Genomic DNA, 20,263 nt, shown 5'->3' with positions numbered 1-20,263 from the left:
TCCAAATCCAATCACTCCTAAATTATCATTGCTGACATTAGGTGAAGATATTTTGTGTGTGTACAGAGAGAGGGAGAGAAACAGGTTTTATGAAAATGGGATATTTCAAGTGGTATTATTTTCATAAAACACATTCTATTTTAATTGTTTAGAATTTAACTGGGAAAAAAGGAAGCAGAAACTGAAGAAGTGTTGAACTTCAAAGTAAATGTTTCTTTACCACAAGAGTTCCTGAAATAACCTTATTCAAGTTAAGACAGAGAAGTTTATGAAAACATTAAGAGGTTTGACCAGGCGCGGTGGCTCACGCCTGTAATCCCAGCACTTTGGGAGGCTGAAGCGGGCGGATCACGAGGTCAGGAGTTTGAGACCAGCCTGACCAACATGCTGAAACCCCATCTCTACTAAAAATACAAAAATTAGCCGCATGTGGTGGCACGTGCCTGTAATCCCAGCTACTCAGGAGGATGAGGCAGGAGAGTCTCTTAAACCCGGGAGGCAGAGGTTGCAGTGAGCCACTGCAAGATCGCGCCACTGCACTCCAGCCTGGGCGACAGAGCAAGACTCTGTCTCAAAAAAAAAAAAAAAGACGTTTTACTCATTATTTTAAAAAAATACAACATGCTTCCATTTTAACAATATTTCTTGACTCTGCATTTTAAAAAGTACAAAATCTTCTAACTCTTCACATCGTTCCTCCTCCCACCTCCTGATTTTTATTGATTATTTCACTTTTACATTGCCCAGGTTTATAACATTCATGGTCTATCCTGCAGCCACAATTTCTGGTTAATTAGTATTCGTTTTATATTTAAGCATATTTTAGTATTAGCTCTATATTTAAGTTTATTTAGCTATTACTTCTATATGAGGTATATTTAGCTATTAGTTCTATACTTAAGTATATTTTGGTATTAGTTCCATACTTAAGTATATTTTCGTATTCTGTACTTAAGCATATTTCAGTATTAGTTGTATACTTAAGTATTAGTTATGTATTTAAATGAATAGTTTAGTGCTCACTACCAGTCTTTTACTTCCCGGGGCCTTTCTTGTGATTCATTCTCTTACTTGCTGGATGTTACTGTCAAGCAATTTTTTTTCAAGAAGGGTTCCAAAGTGCCGCATTTCACATGTTTTCTTCAGGAGAGTGCGGCCAGCTGTGCTTTACTTAAACAACGACGTGGCTGGATAAAGGGTCTTGGGTCATTCTTCTCTTCGAAACTGTGCAGACCTTGATACTTTAACTTCTGGGACTAAAAGCTGCTGGAGATGATCTGCTTTTTCCAACAGAATGACCAGACACTTGGCTCCGAGTTCAATGGTCTAAAGGGGCCAGGCTTTGGAGCTTCCCTTTCTGTAACAAAGGTTCCTGAAATACGGTGTCTTCTTTGATTTGCAGATTCAGGGCTTTTTCCTTTTTCTCAGGGAAATAACCTCATGCCACGCTGTATCTTTGATTCTGCAGGCACCAATTACTCTGGTATTACTGGGATCGTCTTCTGTTCTCTGCATCTGCTAGCTTTTCTCTCATTGTTTTAATACTTGTCTTTTTCAGATATAATCTCTGTGACTGGCTCAAGCATTTAAGACATTATATTTATAGGACATGATTATATTTTCAGCTAATTTGTTCCACTCCTTCAAGTTTTAACTTATCTGTCAATAAATAAGTTATAATTCTATGATTATATATTAATGGTTGCATTGTAAGTATATGCTATTGCTTGGGTTCTCACTTGTTTGACGACGGAAACCTTGCTTTTCTGGCCTTCCAGCTGGCTCTGGTAAATCTGTGAGTGACCCCTGGTTCTCCTCCCGTGAATCTCTGATCTGCTTGTGTCCCCCTAACCACATACCCTGACCTGTGGTGGGCGGCCAGGTGTTCTGCATTCTAGCATATTATGCAGTCTCGTAAGAGAATGGTGAGTGGTAGGAGAGCTCATCTAAGATACTCCCTGAGTTCTGGTCTTTCCTCTGGGATTTTAAGTATCCAACGTCAGGGTTTGCTCCATCTATCTGGGCAGCAGTCCCCAGCCTTTTTGGTACCAGAGACTGGTTTCGTGGAAGACAATTTTTCCATGGACCAAAGCAGGGGAGGGAAGATGGTTTGGGATGATTCGAGCACATTACATTTTTTTAAAATAAATAAATAATTAATTAATTTTTATTTTTTGAGGCACAGTTTCACTTTTGTTGCCCAGGCTGGAGTGCAATGGCGCGATCTTGGCTCACCGCAACCTCCGCCTCCCGGGTTCAAGCGATTCTCCTGCCACAGCCTCCCTGGTAGCTGGGATTACAGGCATGTGCCATCACACTTGGCTAATTTTTTATTTTTAGTAGAGATGGGGTTTCTCCATGTTGGTCAGACTGGTCTCGAACTCCCAACCTCAGGTGATCCGCCCACCTTGGCCTCCCAAACTGCTGGGATTACAGGCGTGAGCCACCGCGCCCAGCCTACATTACATTTATTGTACACTTTATTTCTATTGTTATTACAACTGTAATATATAATGAAATAATTATACAACTCACTATAATGTAGAATCAGTGGGAGCCCTGAGCTTGTTTTCCTGCAACTAGATAGTCCCATCTGGGGGTGAAGGGAGACAGTAACACCCAACATGTGTTGCTTGTGTTCAGTCTACTCTGTAATCACTCTTTGGCTGCTGTCACTGCAGAAAACACTGCTTCACAAAGACAGGATGTTGGGCGTGGAAGCAGGCTTTCAGTGCTTTTGGGGCAATCTCAGGATATTCTGCCTTGACTTTAATCCAGAACATATGGAGATTTGAAGTTGTCTCAAACGTACTTTTAAGGCCACTGTCATTCGAGGATCTCAAGCAGTCGATCCTCTTCTAGCATTGGCAAAGTTGATTCACCTGGCTTATTCTCGAATGGGTCACGGATCCATTCCTTTCCAGTTCAGGTTCTTTTGTGGTTGGGAAGTATCGCTCAAGCTCTTCTGAAAGCTGAGGCAGGTGACATGCACCAGCTGGGGGAAAGAAAGCCCTGGCTCCGTCTCTTTCACAATCTCTCTAATGTTTGAAACATGTCAGAAATCCCAGTGTTCACTCATCACCCCTGTAATTCCAGTTTGGCTTTGAAGCAGCCACTGGATCTGCCGACTGGGACACACTTGTCACTCTCCCCTGAAGTGACAGTTTGAGTTTGTGAGTAGGTTTAATCTGTCACACAAGTACGCAAGTTTCCTGACCTATATTCTGTGTCACTGAAATGCGCTGCTAGTGGTGACTTTTTCTAGAAGAAATCTCTGAAGTGGCTGTTGTAACTCAGAAACTCTGGCCAGTGATGTGCCTTTAGAAAGCATCTCACTCTGTGTATCAGAGCAGCCGTGTGTGCTCTGCATCCATCTCCTCCCAGGGCTGCATGAACAGACCTGAGTTAGGGGGGCACGTACTTTAATGTGGTTGGTAATTTTAATTACATCCTGCATAAATGTTGTTAAGTTCAGGTGACACTTTTTGGCTAGCCATCACTTCTCTATGGATGACATACTGCATAGACTCACATTTGGAAGTGACCTCTTTGACCTGAGTAGCTGTCCAGTCACGGCAGCCGCTCCATCCATGCATATAACAACACAAAACAAAACAGTTCAGTTTCCCTGATATGTAATAATTCAAAGACTTGAATAGCAGCCGTGGTGTTGGTTGGTAACTAAAGCACACATAACATATCCTCATGAACATCCCCCTGAAAAATATGTCACAGAAAAACAAGCATTGTTGTCTTGTTGTCAACATCGGTAGACTTGTCAACCTGGATTGAGTGCCACAGTGACTCATTAATCCTCTCTAACAATTGTGCCTCAATATCTGCTGCTATTTCATCAATCCATCTAGTTATGGTGCTGGCCGAAAGAGCAACACGTGCCACCTTTTGAACCACAGCCTCTCCTAAAAGCTCATGACAAATGTCCTTAGCAGCAGGCAGGATCAACTCTTCACCAACAGCCAGTCCTGGCTTTGGCAATGCAGTTAGACACTAAGAATGATGCTTTCAGTGCAGACATATTTGATGAAGGGGTGGCCTTCAATAATTGCTTCTGTTCTTGATGTTTACGTTTTTTTCTTTTGAAAACTCCAAAGGCTTGTCTTTTGATGCAGGGTGCTTTCTCTCCATGGTGAAGCAGTTTTGAAGCTTTCATGGCTTTGTTGGGTAGTTGGTCACCACATATTCTACAAAGTGGGCTTGGTGAATGTGATCACCTGTTGAAATGAACCTAGAATTTGAGTAGATCTCTTGGCATTTTCTTTACTATGCAGCTTTATTTTTGTTGACAGTCTTGGCATCTTCTGCTGTCTCATCAATGGGTCTCTCCCCCTTTTCACAGAAGCTCTCCAGTGACATTTGGTTTTTACTCATTTTGGCTAGGGTTGGTGAGTGGGCTTACCAAAACCGTGGCTGAGACAAGTACACAGTGTGGGAAAGAGATACAGATGGCAGTGGTAAATAAAATAACGGGCAGGCCATGCATGGACTGAAATAAGTGTTGGATTCTGACTTAAAGCCTGCCACCAGATACAGCTGTACAATTGAAGTACATCAGCTCACTTGCCACTATAAAGCCTGCCACCAGAGGCAGGCTAATTGTCACTTGCCACTCACTGATAGAGTTTTGATGAATCTGTAAGCAACTGATGTATTATTATGGTCTCTGTGCAGTCAAACCTCTCTGCTAACATTCATCTGTATTTGCAGCCACTCCCCAGCGCTAGCATCACTGCCTCAGCTCCACCTCAGATCATCAGGCATTAGATTCTCAGAAGGAGTGCAAAACCTAGATCTCCGGCCCACGCAATTTACAATAGGGTTTGCGCTCCTATGAGAATCTAATGCCGCCACTGATCTGACAGGAGGTGGAGCTCAGGAGGTAATGTGAGTGATGGGGAGCAACTGGCTGTAAATAGAGATGAAGCTTCCACTGCTCACCTGCCACTCACCTCCCACTGTGTGGCCTGGCTCGTAACAGGCCACAGACTGGTACTGTCCTATGGCCTGGGGTTGAGGACCCCTGTATTTGGGGATGGATATCATGCTCATGGGAGACCCTCCATGTGTTCCCCATTGAATATACGGTCCTGAGCCTTTACTTATGTCTATAACAGCTGCTTTTTTCACCTTTCCCATTTCACCAATGTCCACCCAGCAGGAGATTTTACTACTCGTTGATCAGGGAGGGAAAAAATAACAAGTCCCATTCAGTTTGCTTCCTCCTAGACCTGAGAAACCAGCGAGACTGCCAGGTCTCCTCAAATCCCGGGCTGTGAGGTAGAAACCCTGCACACTGCTCCTGACGGCTGCCCCCGCCACTGCTGCTTCCGCTGCAGCCCAGGGCTGCAGTGCACTGAATTCGTTCTGCCCCTTCCCCTGCTTGGTCGCTATTTTTCCCTACTTATTTTTTTTACTGGTCTTTTGCTCTGCTAGGTAATTCTGTGTGGAAGTTTCAGTCTACCATCTTAACTCTGACAGCATCCTCTCTGTGTCTTAAGAAATGTATTCGGCACTTTGGGAGGCCGAGGCGGGCAGATCACAAGGTCAGGAGATCAAGACCATCCTAACTAACACGGTGAAACCCCGTCTCTACTAAAAATACCAAAAAAATTAGCCAGGCGTGGCAGTGGGCGCCTGTAGTCCCAGCTACTCGGGAGGCTGAGGCAGGAGAATGGCGTGAGCCCAGGAGGCGGAGCTTGCAGTGAGCCGAGATAGCGCCACTGCACTCCAGCCCAGGCGACAGAGCGAGACTCTGTCTCAAAAAAAAAAAAAAAAAAAAAAAAGAAATGTATTTACTGCTGGGTGCAGTGGCTCACGCCTGTAATCCCAGCACTTTGGGAGGCTGAGGCAGGCGGATCACCTGAGGTCAGGAGTTCAAGACCAGCCTGGCCAACATGGTGAAACCCCATCTCTACTTAAAAAAAAATGATGTGGTGGCGCACTCCTCTAGTCCCAGGTACTCGGGAGGCTGAGACAGGAGAATCGCTTGAACCCAGGAGGCAAAGGTTGCAGTGAGCCAAGATCACATCACCACTGCACTCCGGCCTGGGAGACACAGTGGCGAGACTCCATCTCAAAAAAAAAAAAAAGAAAAGAAAGAAATGTATTTTTCTCTGTATTTCCATCGCTGGATAAAATGCTACACTTTGCTGAATAAATGTTGCTGAATTAAAGATTAAGGTGACACCACTATTGTGGGCATCATGAAAAACCACAAGATTCTAGAATCTCGTAGCATTGCTATCGGATTGTCCAGGACTTAGGAGCACACCACTTAGATGCTTATATATCATTTTGACCCAGAGAATAGCGAGACAAATGCAGACACGATGTTAAAGACATCGTTAGTGTAGGTGTCTTCAGAAAAAAGGCAAAATATGGGGCAGAAGGGTGAACAAAACAGAAAAAAATGTACCGAGATGTTCACGGTGGTACTTTGGGGGTGAAGCAGAAAGCAGCTTTTTATTATTTTGCAGATATCTGAAGTGTATTGCTCTCATATGAAAAGACTGTAACGACAGAAAAGCAAAGCCAGTGTAGAACTTGCAGGGCATGAGCTGAGCCCCCGCAACATATGAAATCCCGGCCAGAATTCCCTTCACAGTGATTTACTATCCTCAGTCTCCAAACCATCAGAAGGAGCAGCTCTGGCCTGCAGCCTGATGGGCTACCGAGTGCATTCCCTGCGTGCGAAGCTGCACATGCCCGACGTCCGTGGGGATGGAGAACAACGCTCAGTGTTAGACACGACGGAAACCCAGCTTCACGCCTCACAGCAGAAAATGCCAAGACATGTACCTGTTTCTTGGTCCTAAATAAGTGACCGGTGAATATAGTCAGGATTTCAGTGTTTCACTTAAGCCTCATTTTGCTCTAAACTTATTTAAAAAGATACTTCTGAGTCTTAATTTTCTCAGTGGGATCAATGACTTTTGCTCCATGAAGATATACTTGGAGAATAAAAGCAAAGTATTCTCAACTCAACGGGCTTGATTTATTTTAAGACAAAAGTTCAATGCCATGGGGGTATGCCCGCTTTGCCCTTACAATGACCAAGAAAGGTGGCAGAAATGAAAAAGCACCCCATCACCAGTCCGGTAAGCCACGGTCTCCACACCTAGTGCTAACTTGCCAGGGTTCTGGGTACCTTGCTTAGAGGGAGCTCTGAAAAGAGCTAATTTATGATTTTTATTCTCTTTGGCTATTATTACAAAAGGGATATACATATATAAAACAAATTTGCAGCTGTAAGTCTCTCCCACTGAATAAAAACCAACAAAACTTCTTAAAACTCCAGATAATCTCAAATTAACTTTTCCCATTTCACTTCACTTCCTTTTCCCCCACTATATATTTTACCCCTTGGGCTGTTTCTTCTGAAATCACATTTCTGCTAACCCAGAATAGGTAAACTTTCTAAATCACGTTTATTTCCTTTTTCTTTTCATCTCCCTTTCGATTACGGCCACATACTCTTTCTCGGCAACCAATGCAAATTCATTCTTTCTAGCCCAGTTCCAAAACCCATTTCTAGTGCTGCTATTCCATGCTCTCCCTCCTCCAGGCCGGGTGTCTCCTGTCTCACCGGAACCGGGTGCCTGCTCTGAGCCCCAGTGCCCTTTAAGGTGCGCACATCCTCTCAGGGGTTCCCCATTCTGATAATTACCTCAGTTCTTCCACTTTGCTTAAACTCTCCCCCATCCCCCACAGACACAGAAGGGCAAATCCAATGGTCTCCTCAACCACGTCTGATTAGAGACACTTGGAACCGGAGACTTTGCCCATCCCTACTCTGGAGGCCGACCAGCAGGTGCTCACCGTGGTATACTCAAAGTAGTAAAGGCAGTTGTCAGTCAGAATGAACCAGCGTCTCTTCCAAGTCTTTACCCTGCCACCTGCAGAGCAAAAAGAGATGCACGTTCGACAAGAGACACCCAGACAAGCGCAGGCTCCACGACACACACGACACCCTCTCTTCTCAGAGAGGGTTGGGGGAGAGGCATCAGGAGAACGTGGAGCCCACAACATTGACATCAGTAACAAGACACAGAGCCGAAACAGAAGCGTCTTTCACAAAGTGAAAGCCTGTGGGTACAAGCACAGCAAGCGCGTCTAGGTGACACCTGGAGATGGAATCGGGACAGCGGGATGAGCATGGGTTTGTGGCGGGAAAACCTGGGGCAATAATGACATACAATGCAAATTTGCCAGAGTCCGCAAAAAGCCTATGTGGTAGAAATCACCAAAGAACAGAAAAAGAGGGAAGGGTCAGCACCTAGTGCAGGCTACTCTGCTACTGACAAGCAGCCCGGCACGTAAGGAGTGTTTCACTGGAGGTGAAGGAAGGAGGAAGCAGAAGGGGAGATGCTGGGAGCCTTCACAATCAAATCCACACTTTCCCTGGAACATGAAGTAAATCCCTGTGGTTCTACTCTCTTCCTCACCTTCATGATTACAGTGAGCTTCTACACTGGCTCTTAACCTTATGTGCTAGTGTTCTGAAAACAAAATCTCCCAAGTCCTGGGTGAGAATCAAAGCAGAATTCCTCCATCAAGGAAGAATCAACTCGTACTGAGAGGTGGCCTCAGGAGCCTTTTCTGTTCTGGGCTTCTCACCTGGAGCTTGTAACAGAAACAGCTGGCAAATACAGCCATGGCAAAACAAGCTCCGACGGCAGTGGCTCAGAGGCTGGCAAGGGCCTCCCTTGCTTCTTTTTAGTATTTCTCAGCACAAAACATTGGGGTCATGGCTGGGCACAGGGGCTCACGTCTATAATCCCAGCACTCTGGGAGGTCAAGGCGGGTGGGTCGCTTGAGGTCAGGAGTTCAAGACCCGCTGGCCAACATGGTGCATCCCCATCGCTACTAAAAATATAAAAATTAGCTGGGGGTGGTGGCACATGCCTATAGTTCTAGCTACTCAGGAGGCTGAAGCATGAGAATCGCTTGAACTGGGAGGTGGAGGTTGCAGTGAGCCAAGATCGCGCCACTGCACTCCAGCCTGGGTGACAGAGGGAGACTCCCTCTCAAAAAAAAAAAGTTGGGGTTGGGGTTGTGAAGTTATGCTGAGACAGACATGAAGGAAGGAAAAATTTCCCCAAGCCTATCTGAATGAAGCTACACCTGCTGTCAAATCGGGACCACAGGCTTTCTTTTCCTCCACCTCCCTCCCATCAAGGGAACATTTTCTGAACATGAACCACTCAAAACTTATCCCTAAGGCCTTTACCTGTGAAGCTATGCATGGCATTCTAGAAACACTTCTTGTGCCCTGCTCTTCTGCTAAGACTTAACCTACAGACAATACCGCTTCTCCAATCTTCCTAAATAGCAAGGACCATGGGGCATAAATCTCATACCCCCAATCATGCTTTCTCTCTTGCCCTCATCACAAATAGCTGAGCAAAGAGGAGACTGGTTTTACAGGGATTATTTCTAACTGCCAGGACCTGCCTGCATGCTCACACCAGAGAAACCTAAGGGGAGTATGCAAATAATGTTATGAAAAGAAAATGTCCCAGCGTAGGTCCTGGCAGACAAGTAAAAGGACCATTGGCCTTTCAGGCCAGTTTTTAGCACCCTGCTTGGATGCTGAATTCTAGGCGGGCTCACGTGACTGATCATTAATTGCCAAGATCCCAAATGACACAGATCTAGGTTATGCGAGGGAATTTGCTGTAAGCAAGCACATGCCATCCACCTGCCCATCCTGTGCTGTATCAAGCAAATTGAGACTCTCTCCCTCCAGTGACTTGTAAGTTTCATGTGCGCCCTTGCCACTGGTCCCTAAAGGTTAGGTGGCATGAATTAAGAGAAAACCATAAATGGATACTATGACATGCATGTGGAAAACAGGAAAGCCTGGGCAGAATTAAATAAGGAGGATAAAGAAGACAAGGACTGTATTCAGGATTGAAGCAAATTTGTTCTTAAAAAGGAACCCCCTCTGCCAATTCAGAGTCTGAGAGCTTTGGTCTTCAAGCCTGGCAGGCCATTGGTTGCCCACGGAGGCTCGGCACAAAGGGAACATCAACCCATGCTGACCTCCTATGCGGTCCATCACAGGACACTACCCGGGGAACCCTTGGGACATAGGAGATCATGGAAAAAGCAAGTCAGATGCTAAAAGAAACAAGATGGAAGGAAATCAAGGAGAAAAAGCAAAGCCAGAAGAAATTCTCTGCCTGATTACAAAAGCTTGGTTATTATCCCTGGACAATTTGTTGCATTACAGAGACCTCTACCATAAAGCATCACTGTGGGCCCACGGGGAACATTTCCACGTGGAAAGAAAAGCAGACATGAAACAAGCAGACAGATCAATGCGCGCCTAGGACAGTCCCTGTGGAACTCACAGGACCACCTCCCACTGCACGGCTCCTCAGGCCTCCTGTGACCTCCTCGAGATATCAAGGCCGGATGCCATCTTCCCCTACAGCTGAGAACAACCTGACAAGTCCCTGAAGCATCTGAGTAAGTGTGCATGTTTGGGGTTGTTCTTTTTAAGTGTGGCTACTGCTCAGGGAATGCTTAGGCACAAACCTGAAGTGTCTCGGGCTAGGAAAACATGTTTCCCCAAACCAGCAAATGGAGAGGAGACACCAAAAACATAACTAGGAGACCGATTCGGGGCTTTAACAAGGACTCACTGAAAAAGCGAGGGAGCAAAACAAAACATGACAACAGAGCCGAGGCTGTAATACCCTTCTCTGATCCCCAGGAAATTAAACACGAGGACTTCAGGGAGGGTTTTTTGGTTTGGAGTTGTTTTTTTCACCTTCACTCGGTATCATTTTGAGTTTAGGAAACACCATTTCCCCTTTTCGTGCACAGGCAAATGTCTTAAGTATTGTCTAATTTAATTCTTTCCCTAGTGTGCTTTTCCATCATGGTAAATCAGAAGCTTTCCATAGCTTTGGGAAGTCAAGACTTTGTTCTCTCTGGAGTTAAGTCTCAGCTTGAAAAAAGAAGAAAAAAGAAAGACTTCCTTCTCTTCTTTCTCCTCTTCCCCACGTCAGAGATTAACTTTCAGTCAGGCCGATTAATGGACGTCAAATTGAATATCAAACATAGCGCATGTCTTAGCCAATAATTCCAAGTGAAAATGTCGTGGAAACTTCCTCTGCTTTTACAAACCCACTCTCGTATGTTTTCTTGCATTACTGCATTCAGTAATGAATATAACATACACTCCTCCAAAAGAGAAAAACGAAAATTGCTCCAAACCCCTGATCCTGACCAGTTCCCTAGGGACTGTACAGTTAAGTCAGAAGCAGCATTAACACTACCACCGGCAATTAAAAAACAAAATAACCAAAAATAACAAAATCAGAAAATGCTGCAGCAATGACAGTGGCCTAGCAGAGCGAGCGAGCAGGCTGAGGGTTACATACCTCCTGGAGTTTGGGGCAAGGAAAAGGAGAGCCAAAATCATGGAAACATACAAATGAGGGAGAAAAGAAAATTAAAACAAAGAAATTAAACCCAATTCCTTAATCTTAAAGTGCAATGTATCAGTCACATTCATGCCTGCCTGGGGAGACAGCTGAACTAAAAACACTAAATGGGCAAATGATCCCACTACTGTCTGGCACGTGAACGAGGGGCTCTTACATGCCACGTCCCACCTCACCAAGGCAAGATTTGAGGCACTACTGGAAACCTGGCCCCAAAGATGCCACAAATCGGCTTTTACAAAGCCAGTGTTTATTAGTATATCCAGAATCAGAGCAAAGAAAGCTAAGGTTATTTCAGAGAAAATTAAATGTCTTTCTTGAGATGGCTGTCACTTTTTAAAGTGTGCGTAAGAATGCACACACGTATACCCATGAATACACATGTACTTATGTGTATACACAAGAATACACATTCTTATGGCTATATGCATACCGACATATACACACAGCTACAGACGGCTGGAAGCCCTGCCTTCTGCAGCACATAAACATAAAGAGTGACACTAAGTGTGCTACAATGAAAACACAATATTCGGTGTCTAGAAGGATTTGATGGAGGTTTAGAAAAAGTAATGCAATGAGCTAAAACTGAGTCCCACACTTGGTTAAATTTTCTCTTTTTTAAAATATGAGATGCCTCATGAATTTGCATGTCATCCTGGTCTAAGAACCAAGATAATCTTTGTACTGTTCTAATTTTAGTATCTGGGCTGTCAAAGCTAACACTTAGTATTAGCATTTAAACAAATCTCGCTGGAAGGGGAAGTAAATCCAAACTTGGACACACTTTAAATGTTTCCAGTAGGTTTCCTTTTAACTCCATCCACTTGGCAATAGGAATGTGGAAGGGAAGGCTGCCTATGGGGTTAGTAATTTTAGAGCCTTAACTTCAAAGATTCTGCTGGCTTAAAGATATATAAAATGATGGCCAATTCAAGAGATATTTAAAACTGATTGATGAAGTGGTGCTGTAAGGGGAATTTATGAATTAAGTCAGCATGTATAAGCACAAGGATTTGGGATATACCTTTAAAAGGAAATATAAAGTCTATTGCTATCTGACCTAGTCAGAAATAAAGGATTCCATTTTAGCCTTCCCAGATGTGTCGGTAATGACCAAGAGAGTACTGACTTCTAATCACTGGGGCGAGCAGTTGGGCTGGTATAGGACGGAACAGCCCATGCTAATGTGAGAACCCAACTCATCAAAGGCTAAAGCAGAAGGCAACAGAGGAAAGTACCCTGTTAGTGTCCAAAAAAAAAAAAAAAAAGGACATCATTGTGTCCGGAGAGTCTAGAGCTCTATGTTCTGAAACTATTAATAAAGTAAACACATGTGGACATGAATGTGTATGAAAACCCTACTAATGTCTTTCCTATTGATCACCCTGTCACCTTCACGGCAAGGCATGACCACAAATCTCAGCAATACAAGCTCATCACTTCTGGCAAAGGGAAGAGAAATGCATTTTCAGCTTTTCTAAATGAACAAAATAATTAATGTGGCTGATTCAGATTGAAAAGGAGTGGAAAAAAAAAAAAAAGAAAAAAAAAACCGCTGCCCAAGAATGAGTAAGAGTGCTGTGGATTGAGCTGCAGCCAAGGGCTCTAGGCTTGCCATGCACACTGCCTGTGGGGGAGCCAGATGCAGAAGGAAGTGACGATGCACTGGGGCGGGGGCAGGAGCGCCAGGTACAAATCTGTGTGATGGAAGTAGAAAGATGGACAAGGTCGGCCACCCTCCCAGTGGTTATGGGGACAGGGAAGGCAAACGGACCAGGTGCTCAGGGAACTGCCTTGAAACAAAACCTGGTCAACCAATTCAAGAGTAAAAATGTGGAGCACAAACACATGTGGGCAATATTTATGGTGGAGTAAAGTCTGTCCCCAGTAGTCTCTGTGTCCCATGGGGCAATGACTATGAAGTCACTTCCTTTATGGAAGCAGACCTTTGTTAGAACAGAACTCATACCAAAGTCTCTCTGGAGTCCCCTATAAGCCACCCCCTTTCCTACATGGTGTGTGTGTGTCCACGAATGTGAACATGCATGCGCGTGCACACACACACACGCACGCACACACACGCATGCACACACACACGCACACACACACAGCCTTTCTTCCTAAGTCTCAGCTTTAGGAGCCCTAACTCAGAGATGCACTTACCGAGTTTCAATAGCCAGCCTTCTCGGTCTGGGTTGAAGAAAGTGTGAGTGAGGTCATTCCCGTCATCTTCTGGGATTTTAAAGGGTTCATTTTTTATGCTCTCATAGAGATTCTGGGATAAAAGATGACAATTTATGTCTCTGATTCTAGAAATATTTTTTCCTCCTCCCCTTTCTCTTCATTCATTCCACAAGCATTCATTATGTGCCTGTAGTAAGCCAAGCCTGCTAGGTGCTGAGACTAGAAGATTATGACCATTTCTGCTTTCAGGCAGCTCACAGTGACAAAATAAATAAGACTTCCCAATTAGGAAAATAAAGAAGCATACTGACTTCTATTCAAGCTTTTAGTTTCATGTTTACAAACCACTGTCCCCTCCCTGATTCCGTAGCTGGGCCTCACTACCACTTTCTTAATGAAATTCACATGGTTAAATAAATTAAAAGAGGAGACCCTTGATAAATTGTATGTTTTTTCTTCCCTCCTACAAAAGACGATCCTGTTCCCAGTGAACTCTTTCTTGACTTGAATGAAGACCATTCTTCCTTGCTTACCCGGAGTAGCTCCTCCGGCAGGTCTCCCCCATCATTGATGCCTCGGTTCATGGCAATGAACCTCTCCACAGTGGGCTTATCTTTGACATTGGGGTTGTGCAGACTGGTGTTCAACATGATGATGGCAAAGGAGAGGACGTAACAAGTATCTAAAGATGAGAGAAAAGCAAAGGGGAGCTGTTGCATGCTCAGATGATCAGAAACATCCTACCCGCAAGAGCAAGAGATGCCAGATGAAATCAGGAATAAAAAACCACGTTCTTGGCCAGGCGCAGTGGCTTACGCCTGTAATCCCTGCACTTTGGGAGGCCAAGGCAGGCAGATCATGAGGTCAGGAGTTCAAGCCTAGCCTGACCAACATGGTGAAAACCTGTCTCTACTAAAATACAAAAATTAGCCGGGCGTGGCAGCACGCGCCTGTAATCCCAGCGACTCGGGAGGCTGAGGCAGGAGAACTGCTTGAACCTGGGAGGTGGAGCTTCCAGTGAGCCGAGATAGCGCCACTGCACTCCAGCCTGGGCAACAGAGTGAGACTCCATCTCAAAAAAAAAAAAGAAAGAAAGAAAAAAAACCAACAAAAAAAACCCATGTTCTCAAAAGAATGAGATGAATCCACATGTATGGGTACACTCTAGGGCACACTGCTGTCTGAAAGGAGAAAGGCACGAAAAAGTATATAAAGTATTCAAGACTTAAAGCTGTTTATTTTTTCAGATTGGAAAGGAGAATACACACACTGTAGAAACTCTGAAAAACACAATGTGTTTTAAAAAAAAATGACCTATAATGACCCATAATCCCACTATCTAGCAATAATTTATTTTGCTTTATTTCCTCTATGTAAATATGTCTAGGTATAACTCATCACATATTTATCTCACAAACATATACTGTAACAAAACTGGAAACAAACAAATACATATATATGCTTTTTTGCTAATCTTAATATCATTCTCCTATGTCAATAAAAACTCTTTGTAACAATATGGGTTTCTTTAGTTTTTGTTTTTTGTTTTGAGACAGGGTCTCACTCTGTCACCCAGGCTGGAGTGCTGTGGTGCAATCATAGCTCACTGCATGTAGTCTTAAACTCTTGGGCTCAAGAGATCCTCCTGCCTCAGCCTCACAAATAGCCGGGACTACAGGCACAAGCCACCACATCTGGCTAATTTTTAAAAATTTTTTTGGAGACAGGGTCTCATAATGTTGCCCAGGTTGGTCTCAAACTCCTAGTCTCAGGCAATCCTCTCACCTCGGCCTCCCACCCAAGGTGTGAGCCACTGCATGCAGCTAAAACATGGTTTTTAATAGCTGTGTATGAATCTCAGCCCTTTTGTTTTAGAAATTATCTGATGCCAAGAAAATAATCCAGTGTAAAATGCCCATCATAAACTAGGATGAATGATCGTATTTACCCGTGGACTGGAACACGCCATTATTGCACTGACAATATCGCTGGGCAAACGCCTCCATCATCCGGTCGATCTTCTGGGCCTCTCCCGGTAGCCGGAAGCTCCACAGGAACTGCCTGAGTGGGTAAAGACAGAGTGTTCCAGAACTTGGGGAGGCAATTTATTTCTCTATGAATTGTTAAACTGCCAATGATTTTTTTCTTTTTTTTTTCGAGATGGAGTCTCACTCTGTCACCCAGGCTGGAGTGCAGTGGCGTGATCTTGACTCATTGCAACCTCTGCCTGCCGGGTTCAGGCAATCTTCTGCCTCAGCCTCCCGAGTGGCTGGGACTACAGGCGCCCGCCACCATGCCCGGCTAATTTTTTGTCTTTTTAGTAGAGACAGGGTTTCACTATGCTGGCCAGGCTGGTCTCAAACTCCTGGCCTCAAGTGATCCACCCGCCTCAGCCTCCCAAAGTGCTGGGAGTACAGGTGTGAGCCACGGTGCCTGGCCACTGCCAAAGATTTTTTAACATCAAAGTGCAAAGGGAGCCCTGCTGGGCTTTAGCCTTCTGTTACTGTAACTCTGAACAGATGCAAAGTTGCCATCCACACCACTGTTACCTTAATCAAAAGTAAAATTTTTCTTAGGAAAAAGTGAAAAATTAGGAGGGAAACAATTCCTACTGAGGAGTGGTTTCCCTCCTCAGAATAATATACAAGACTGAAACATACATAATGATCATTCTAAACAAACGCTATTTCCGGAAAACAATATGGGTGGCAGAAAAAGAGAAGATTGTCTTGTCAAAGCATTAACAATTGATCCCTTTAAGTCAAAGGAAGACCCACAGCAGACAGGTTTAATTGTGGATTATTTCCATCCAGCTAAATGACAGCACAAAAGATGAAGTCATTATTTACACCTACAGCAGTGAAAATACAGAATGACAGTTTCTTAAAAGGCATGAGGTAACAGATTTAATAAAAAATTAAGGTTTACTTTTGTCTTTCCAAAATGAAATGTATAACTACTTATTCCAGGAAAGGAAATTAAAGGATTTTCTAAACTGAAAAATTTCAAAATTTAAGTATTCATCAATTTCTAAAACCTCAAATGTAAGACTCAAGGAAGTATTACAGAATCTGCCTCCAGAATGTAACAGAATTGAATTCCCCTTGACCATCTAGTCGTTTCCAGTCAGAGACCAATAGATTTCTTCCCTCCAAAGTACTTCAAAATATTCAAAATCATACCCAAAGATATAATTTCAATAAAATGCCCCCCAGGACAGACTCATGATCAAAGGCTGGCCTTCCAAAGGGACGCCTTCCAAAGCGGCTCACCTCAAGAATACTCACCGCAGTGCCTGGACGAGATTAAGATCAGTGAACTCATGCAGCTCCACAAATGCATGAAGAACCTGGATATTAAACTCATCTCTATCGAGAAAAGACAAAAAATGGGAGAGAAAGCAGGAGTCAGGCACCAACAATGAGAATCTCCAGCCAGGCCATGTCTCCTACACTGCATCCTGTGGTCCTGTGGCTGCCCAGACAGTCACTTGCGCACACTGTCAGCAAGAAGACTGGCTAGCTCTGCTGACTGGCTGAACAAGCAAGATGTCCCCATGACCCCTAGAAAAGACCCATCACTATTCCCCAGAAGAGCCTCCCCTCAACACCAGTGGGGCTACAGATGCTTTAAGGCAAAAACCCCTCCAAGAACTTCAGAGTATTTGGGAGTTTGTTTCTTTGTGTCGTTCCTGAACAGCCTTCCCTAGCATGCACATATCCCCAAGGCCTTACCTCTCCCCTAGGTAGTCGCCAATGGCTGTCTTGTTGAGCCCTTCGCCTTTATATAAGAACTGGGCGATGTCTTCACAAGTGTTCTTCAGCAGGTCGTTTTCTATTAAGAACTGGATCCCCTAGAAAAAGACAACAAAGACGCCAATGATGCTTTGCTGGGAAACAGTTGAAAAGAAGGGGAAAGGGCACAGGAAGAAATGGGTGTGGGTGCACTGGAATATTTAATAAATACTTGCTAAGTGACCTATAAAGCTGGGGAGTCACAGTTTAGGAACAAGGGCTTAGCGCATAACATTTGCTCTACAAAACGGCAACATGAACTGTAACACTCGGAAAAAAACATTTTTAGGGTCTATCTGAGCACTATAAAAAAAACCCATCTAATATGGACCACTTCCCGCTTCTTTCTCACTTACCTTTTTAGGGTCCATATTAAATTTTTTCCTGCCCATGGCTACCTGTTTGTTCCTCTGCATATTTTTCCTGTAAAACAACCATCACAGCCATTTTAGTACTTCAGGCCATTGGAAAGGCTTGAAAGACTAGTATCATTTCCACTGATTTACACAGGTTTTTGAAAGATTTATCCAGGAAAGCAACAGGCATAATCTGGTAGAACTATGAAAGGCCAACTGAAACCTGAAGCCTGAACCTGGCTCCAAGCTCCAAGCTCATTGGCTCCTTCCACCCTGCATCAGAGGTTTTCTTTCTTTTTTTTTTTTGAGACAGGGTCTCTCTCGGTCTGAAGGCTGAAGTGCAGTGGTGCTATCTCGGCTCATTGCAACCTCTGCCTCCTGGGCTCAAGTGATCCTCCTGCCTCAGCCTCCCAAGTAGCTAGGACCACAGGTGCATGCCACCATGCTCACTGTGTTGCCCAGGCTGGTCTCAAACGATCCACCTGCCTCAGCCTCCCAAAGTGCCGGGATTACAGGCATGAGCCACTGTACCCGGCCAGTTTTCTTTTTTAACATGATTTTTTAAAAAACTTTATCAGGGTAGGCCGGGCGCAGTGGCTCACGCCTCTAATCCCAGCACTTTGGGAGGCCGAGGTGGGCGGATCACAAGGTCAGGAGTTCAAGACCAGCCCAGCCAACATGGTGAAACCCTGTCTCTACTAAAAATACAAAAATTAGCCAGGTGTGGTGGTGGGCGCATGTAATCCCAGCTACTCGGGAGGCTGAGGCAGGAGAATCACTTGAACTCGGGAGTCGGAGGTTGGAGTGAGTGGAGATCCACCACTGCACTCCAGCCCAGGTGACAGAGTGAAACTCCATCTCAAAAAAAAAAAAAAACCATGAAACTTTATCAGGGCATAATTTACTTATAATATTCCTACTGTAGGCACATATTTGAATTTTTAGTATCCTTACCAAGTTGTGCAACATCACCATAATCCAGTTTTAGAACATTTTCATCCCCCCTAAAGAATTCCTCACACCTTTTTACAGTTAATCCTTACTTCTACCTCCATCCCCAGGCAACTATTAATCTCTTGTCTGTCTCCACAGATTTGCCTATTCTGGACACATCATACAAACAGAATCATAAAAGATGTGGATTTTCAGATCTGGCTCCTTTCATTAGCGTAATGTTGTCAAGGTCATGGTGCTGGAGTGTGGGCCAGTACTACATGCCTTCTTGCTGCTGGGTCATCTTCCATGGTATGGATAAACCACATCTGCTTATCCATTCACCAGATGATGGACACTTAGGCTGTTTACAGTTTGGGACGACTATGCAGAAGGCTGCTATCAGCATTTGCGTATATGTCTTTGTGTGGACACGTTTTCATTTTCCTTGGGTAGATACCCAGGTGTGGACACTGCTGGGTCATATGGTACATCTATATTTAACTTTTTAAGAAGTTGCTAAATAATAGGCCGTTTTCTTGACTGTATCAGAATGAAAAATGCAGATTCACAGACCATGCTTCTCAAAGTCTGGTCCACCAACCAGCAGCCTTGGGAGCATATCAGACGTGAAGATGCTCCGCTCGTTTATACATACGCATCACCTGGGGCCTCATCAAAACAGATTCTGACTCTCTGTCTGAGAAGGGGCCTGTGCTTCTGTATGTTTAACATGATCCCATGTGTGGAGTCTGTGTAGCAAGGCCCTGGACCGGCTGAGTAACTCAGAAGTACAAGGGGCAGAACCTAGGATTTTGAATTTTTAGAACCTCCTGCAGTAATTCTGGTATGCACCCAAATTTAAGAACCACTGCCATCAATGTCAATAGTAATTTTATAATCTCCGAGAGCAAAAAAGTTGCTCGAAAATAAAATCAGAAAGTGTTATTGCCTTAAAGAACACATGTATTCTCTAGCTAAATCCATGGAGGGAAGAAAATATTCCTAAGTGTTTTGAGGGTTGGTGTTTTTTGTTTTTTTCTTTTTGTTACAGGCAGGGTCTTGCTCTGTTACCCAGGCTGGAGTACAGTGGTGTGACTATGGCTCACTGCAACCTTTAACTCCTGAGCTCAAGTGATCCTCCCGCCTCAGCCTCCTGAGTAACTAGGACTACAAGCACATACCACCACAACTGGCTACTTTTTTAAACATTTTGTAGAGACAGGGTCTTGCTATGTAACCCAGGCTGGTCTTAAACTCCTGGCCTCAAGTAATCCTCCCACCTTGGCCTCCCAAAATGCTGGTATTATAGGTGTGAGCCATCGCATCCAGGCTGTTTTGACCTTTTGAAAGGAACAGCTGAAAACTGTGAGTAGTATCAGAACTTCCAGGTGTAAGATCATCTGGGATCCCCTGTCAACAGCTGCCTTAGGAAACAAAGTAACAGGGGAAACACCATTTAATTTCAGCCAGAATGAAGGGTTATGACCAGGTATCTAGAAATTCCTATTTAACTAAA

At 44.2% G+C, this 20,263-nt stretch overlaps 1 protein-coding gene across 4 annotated transcripts in view; it reads right to left on the bottom strand.

The window, feature by feature from the left end:
• CYTH1 (cytohesin 1) overlaps nucleotides 1-20,263 on the bottom strand; it is a 111,792-nt gene that overhangs the window by 10,567 nt on the left and 80,962 nt on the right. For 3 of the 4 annotated variants that reach the window (XM_030827010.1, XM_030827009.1, XM_030827012.1), the window contains exons 4-10: nucleotides 17,812-17,878; nucleotides 17,396-17,514; nucleotides 16,949-17,029; nucleotides 15,610-15,722; nucleotides 14,195-14,343; nucleotides 13,641-13,752; nucleotides 7,837-7,913 (exon numbers count right to left, since the gene is read on the bottom strand). In XM_030827010.1, coding sequence (XP_030682870.1) covers nucleotides 7,837-7,913; nucleotides 13,641-13,752; nucleotides 14,195-14,343; nucleotides 15,610-15,722; nucleotides 16,949-17,029; nucleotides 17,396-17,514; nucleotides 17,812-17,878 — 718 coding nt within the window. Of the gene's footprint in view, nucleotides 1-7,836; nucleotides 7,916-13,639; nucleotides 13,753-14,194; nucleotides 14,344-15,609; nucleotides 15,723-16,948; nucleotides 17,030-17,395; nucleotides 17,515-17,811; nucleotides 18,085-20,263 lie in introns of those variants that run through there. The other variant, XM_030827011.1, reaches the window with a different exon arrangement.

Source organism: Nomascus leucogenys, chromosome 14 (assembly GCF_006542625.1).
Source record: "Nomascus leucogenys isolate Asia chromosome 14, Asia_NLE_v1, whole genome shotgun sequence".
NCBI lineage: Eukaryota > Metazoa > Chordata > Mammalia > Primates > Hylobatidae > Nomascus > Nomascus leucogenys.
Note: the sequence above shows the minus strand (reverse complement) of the source record. Positions and strands in the feature narration are given on the sequence as shown.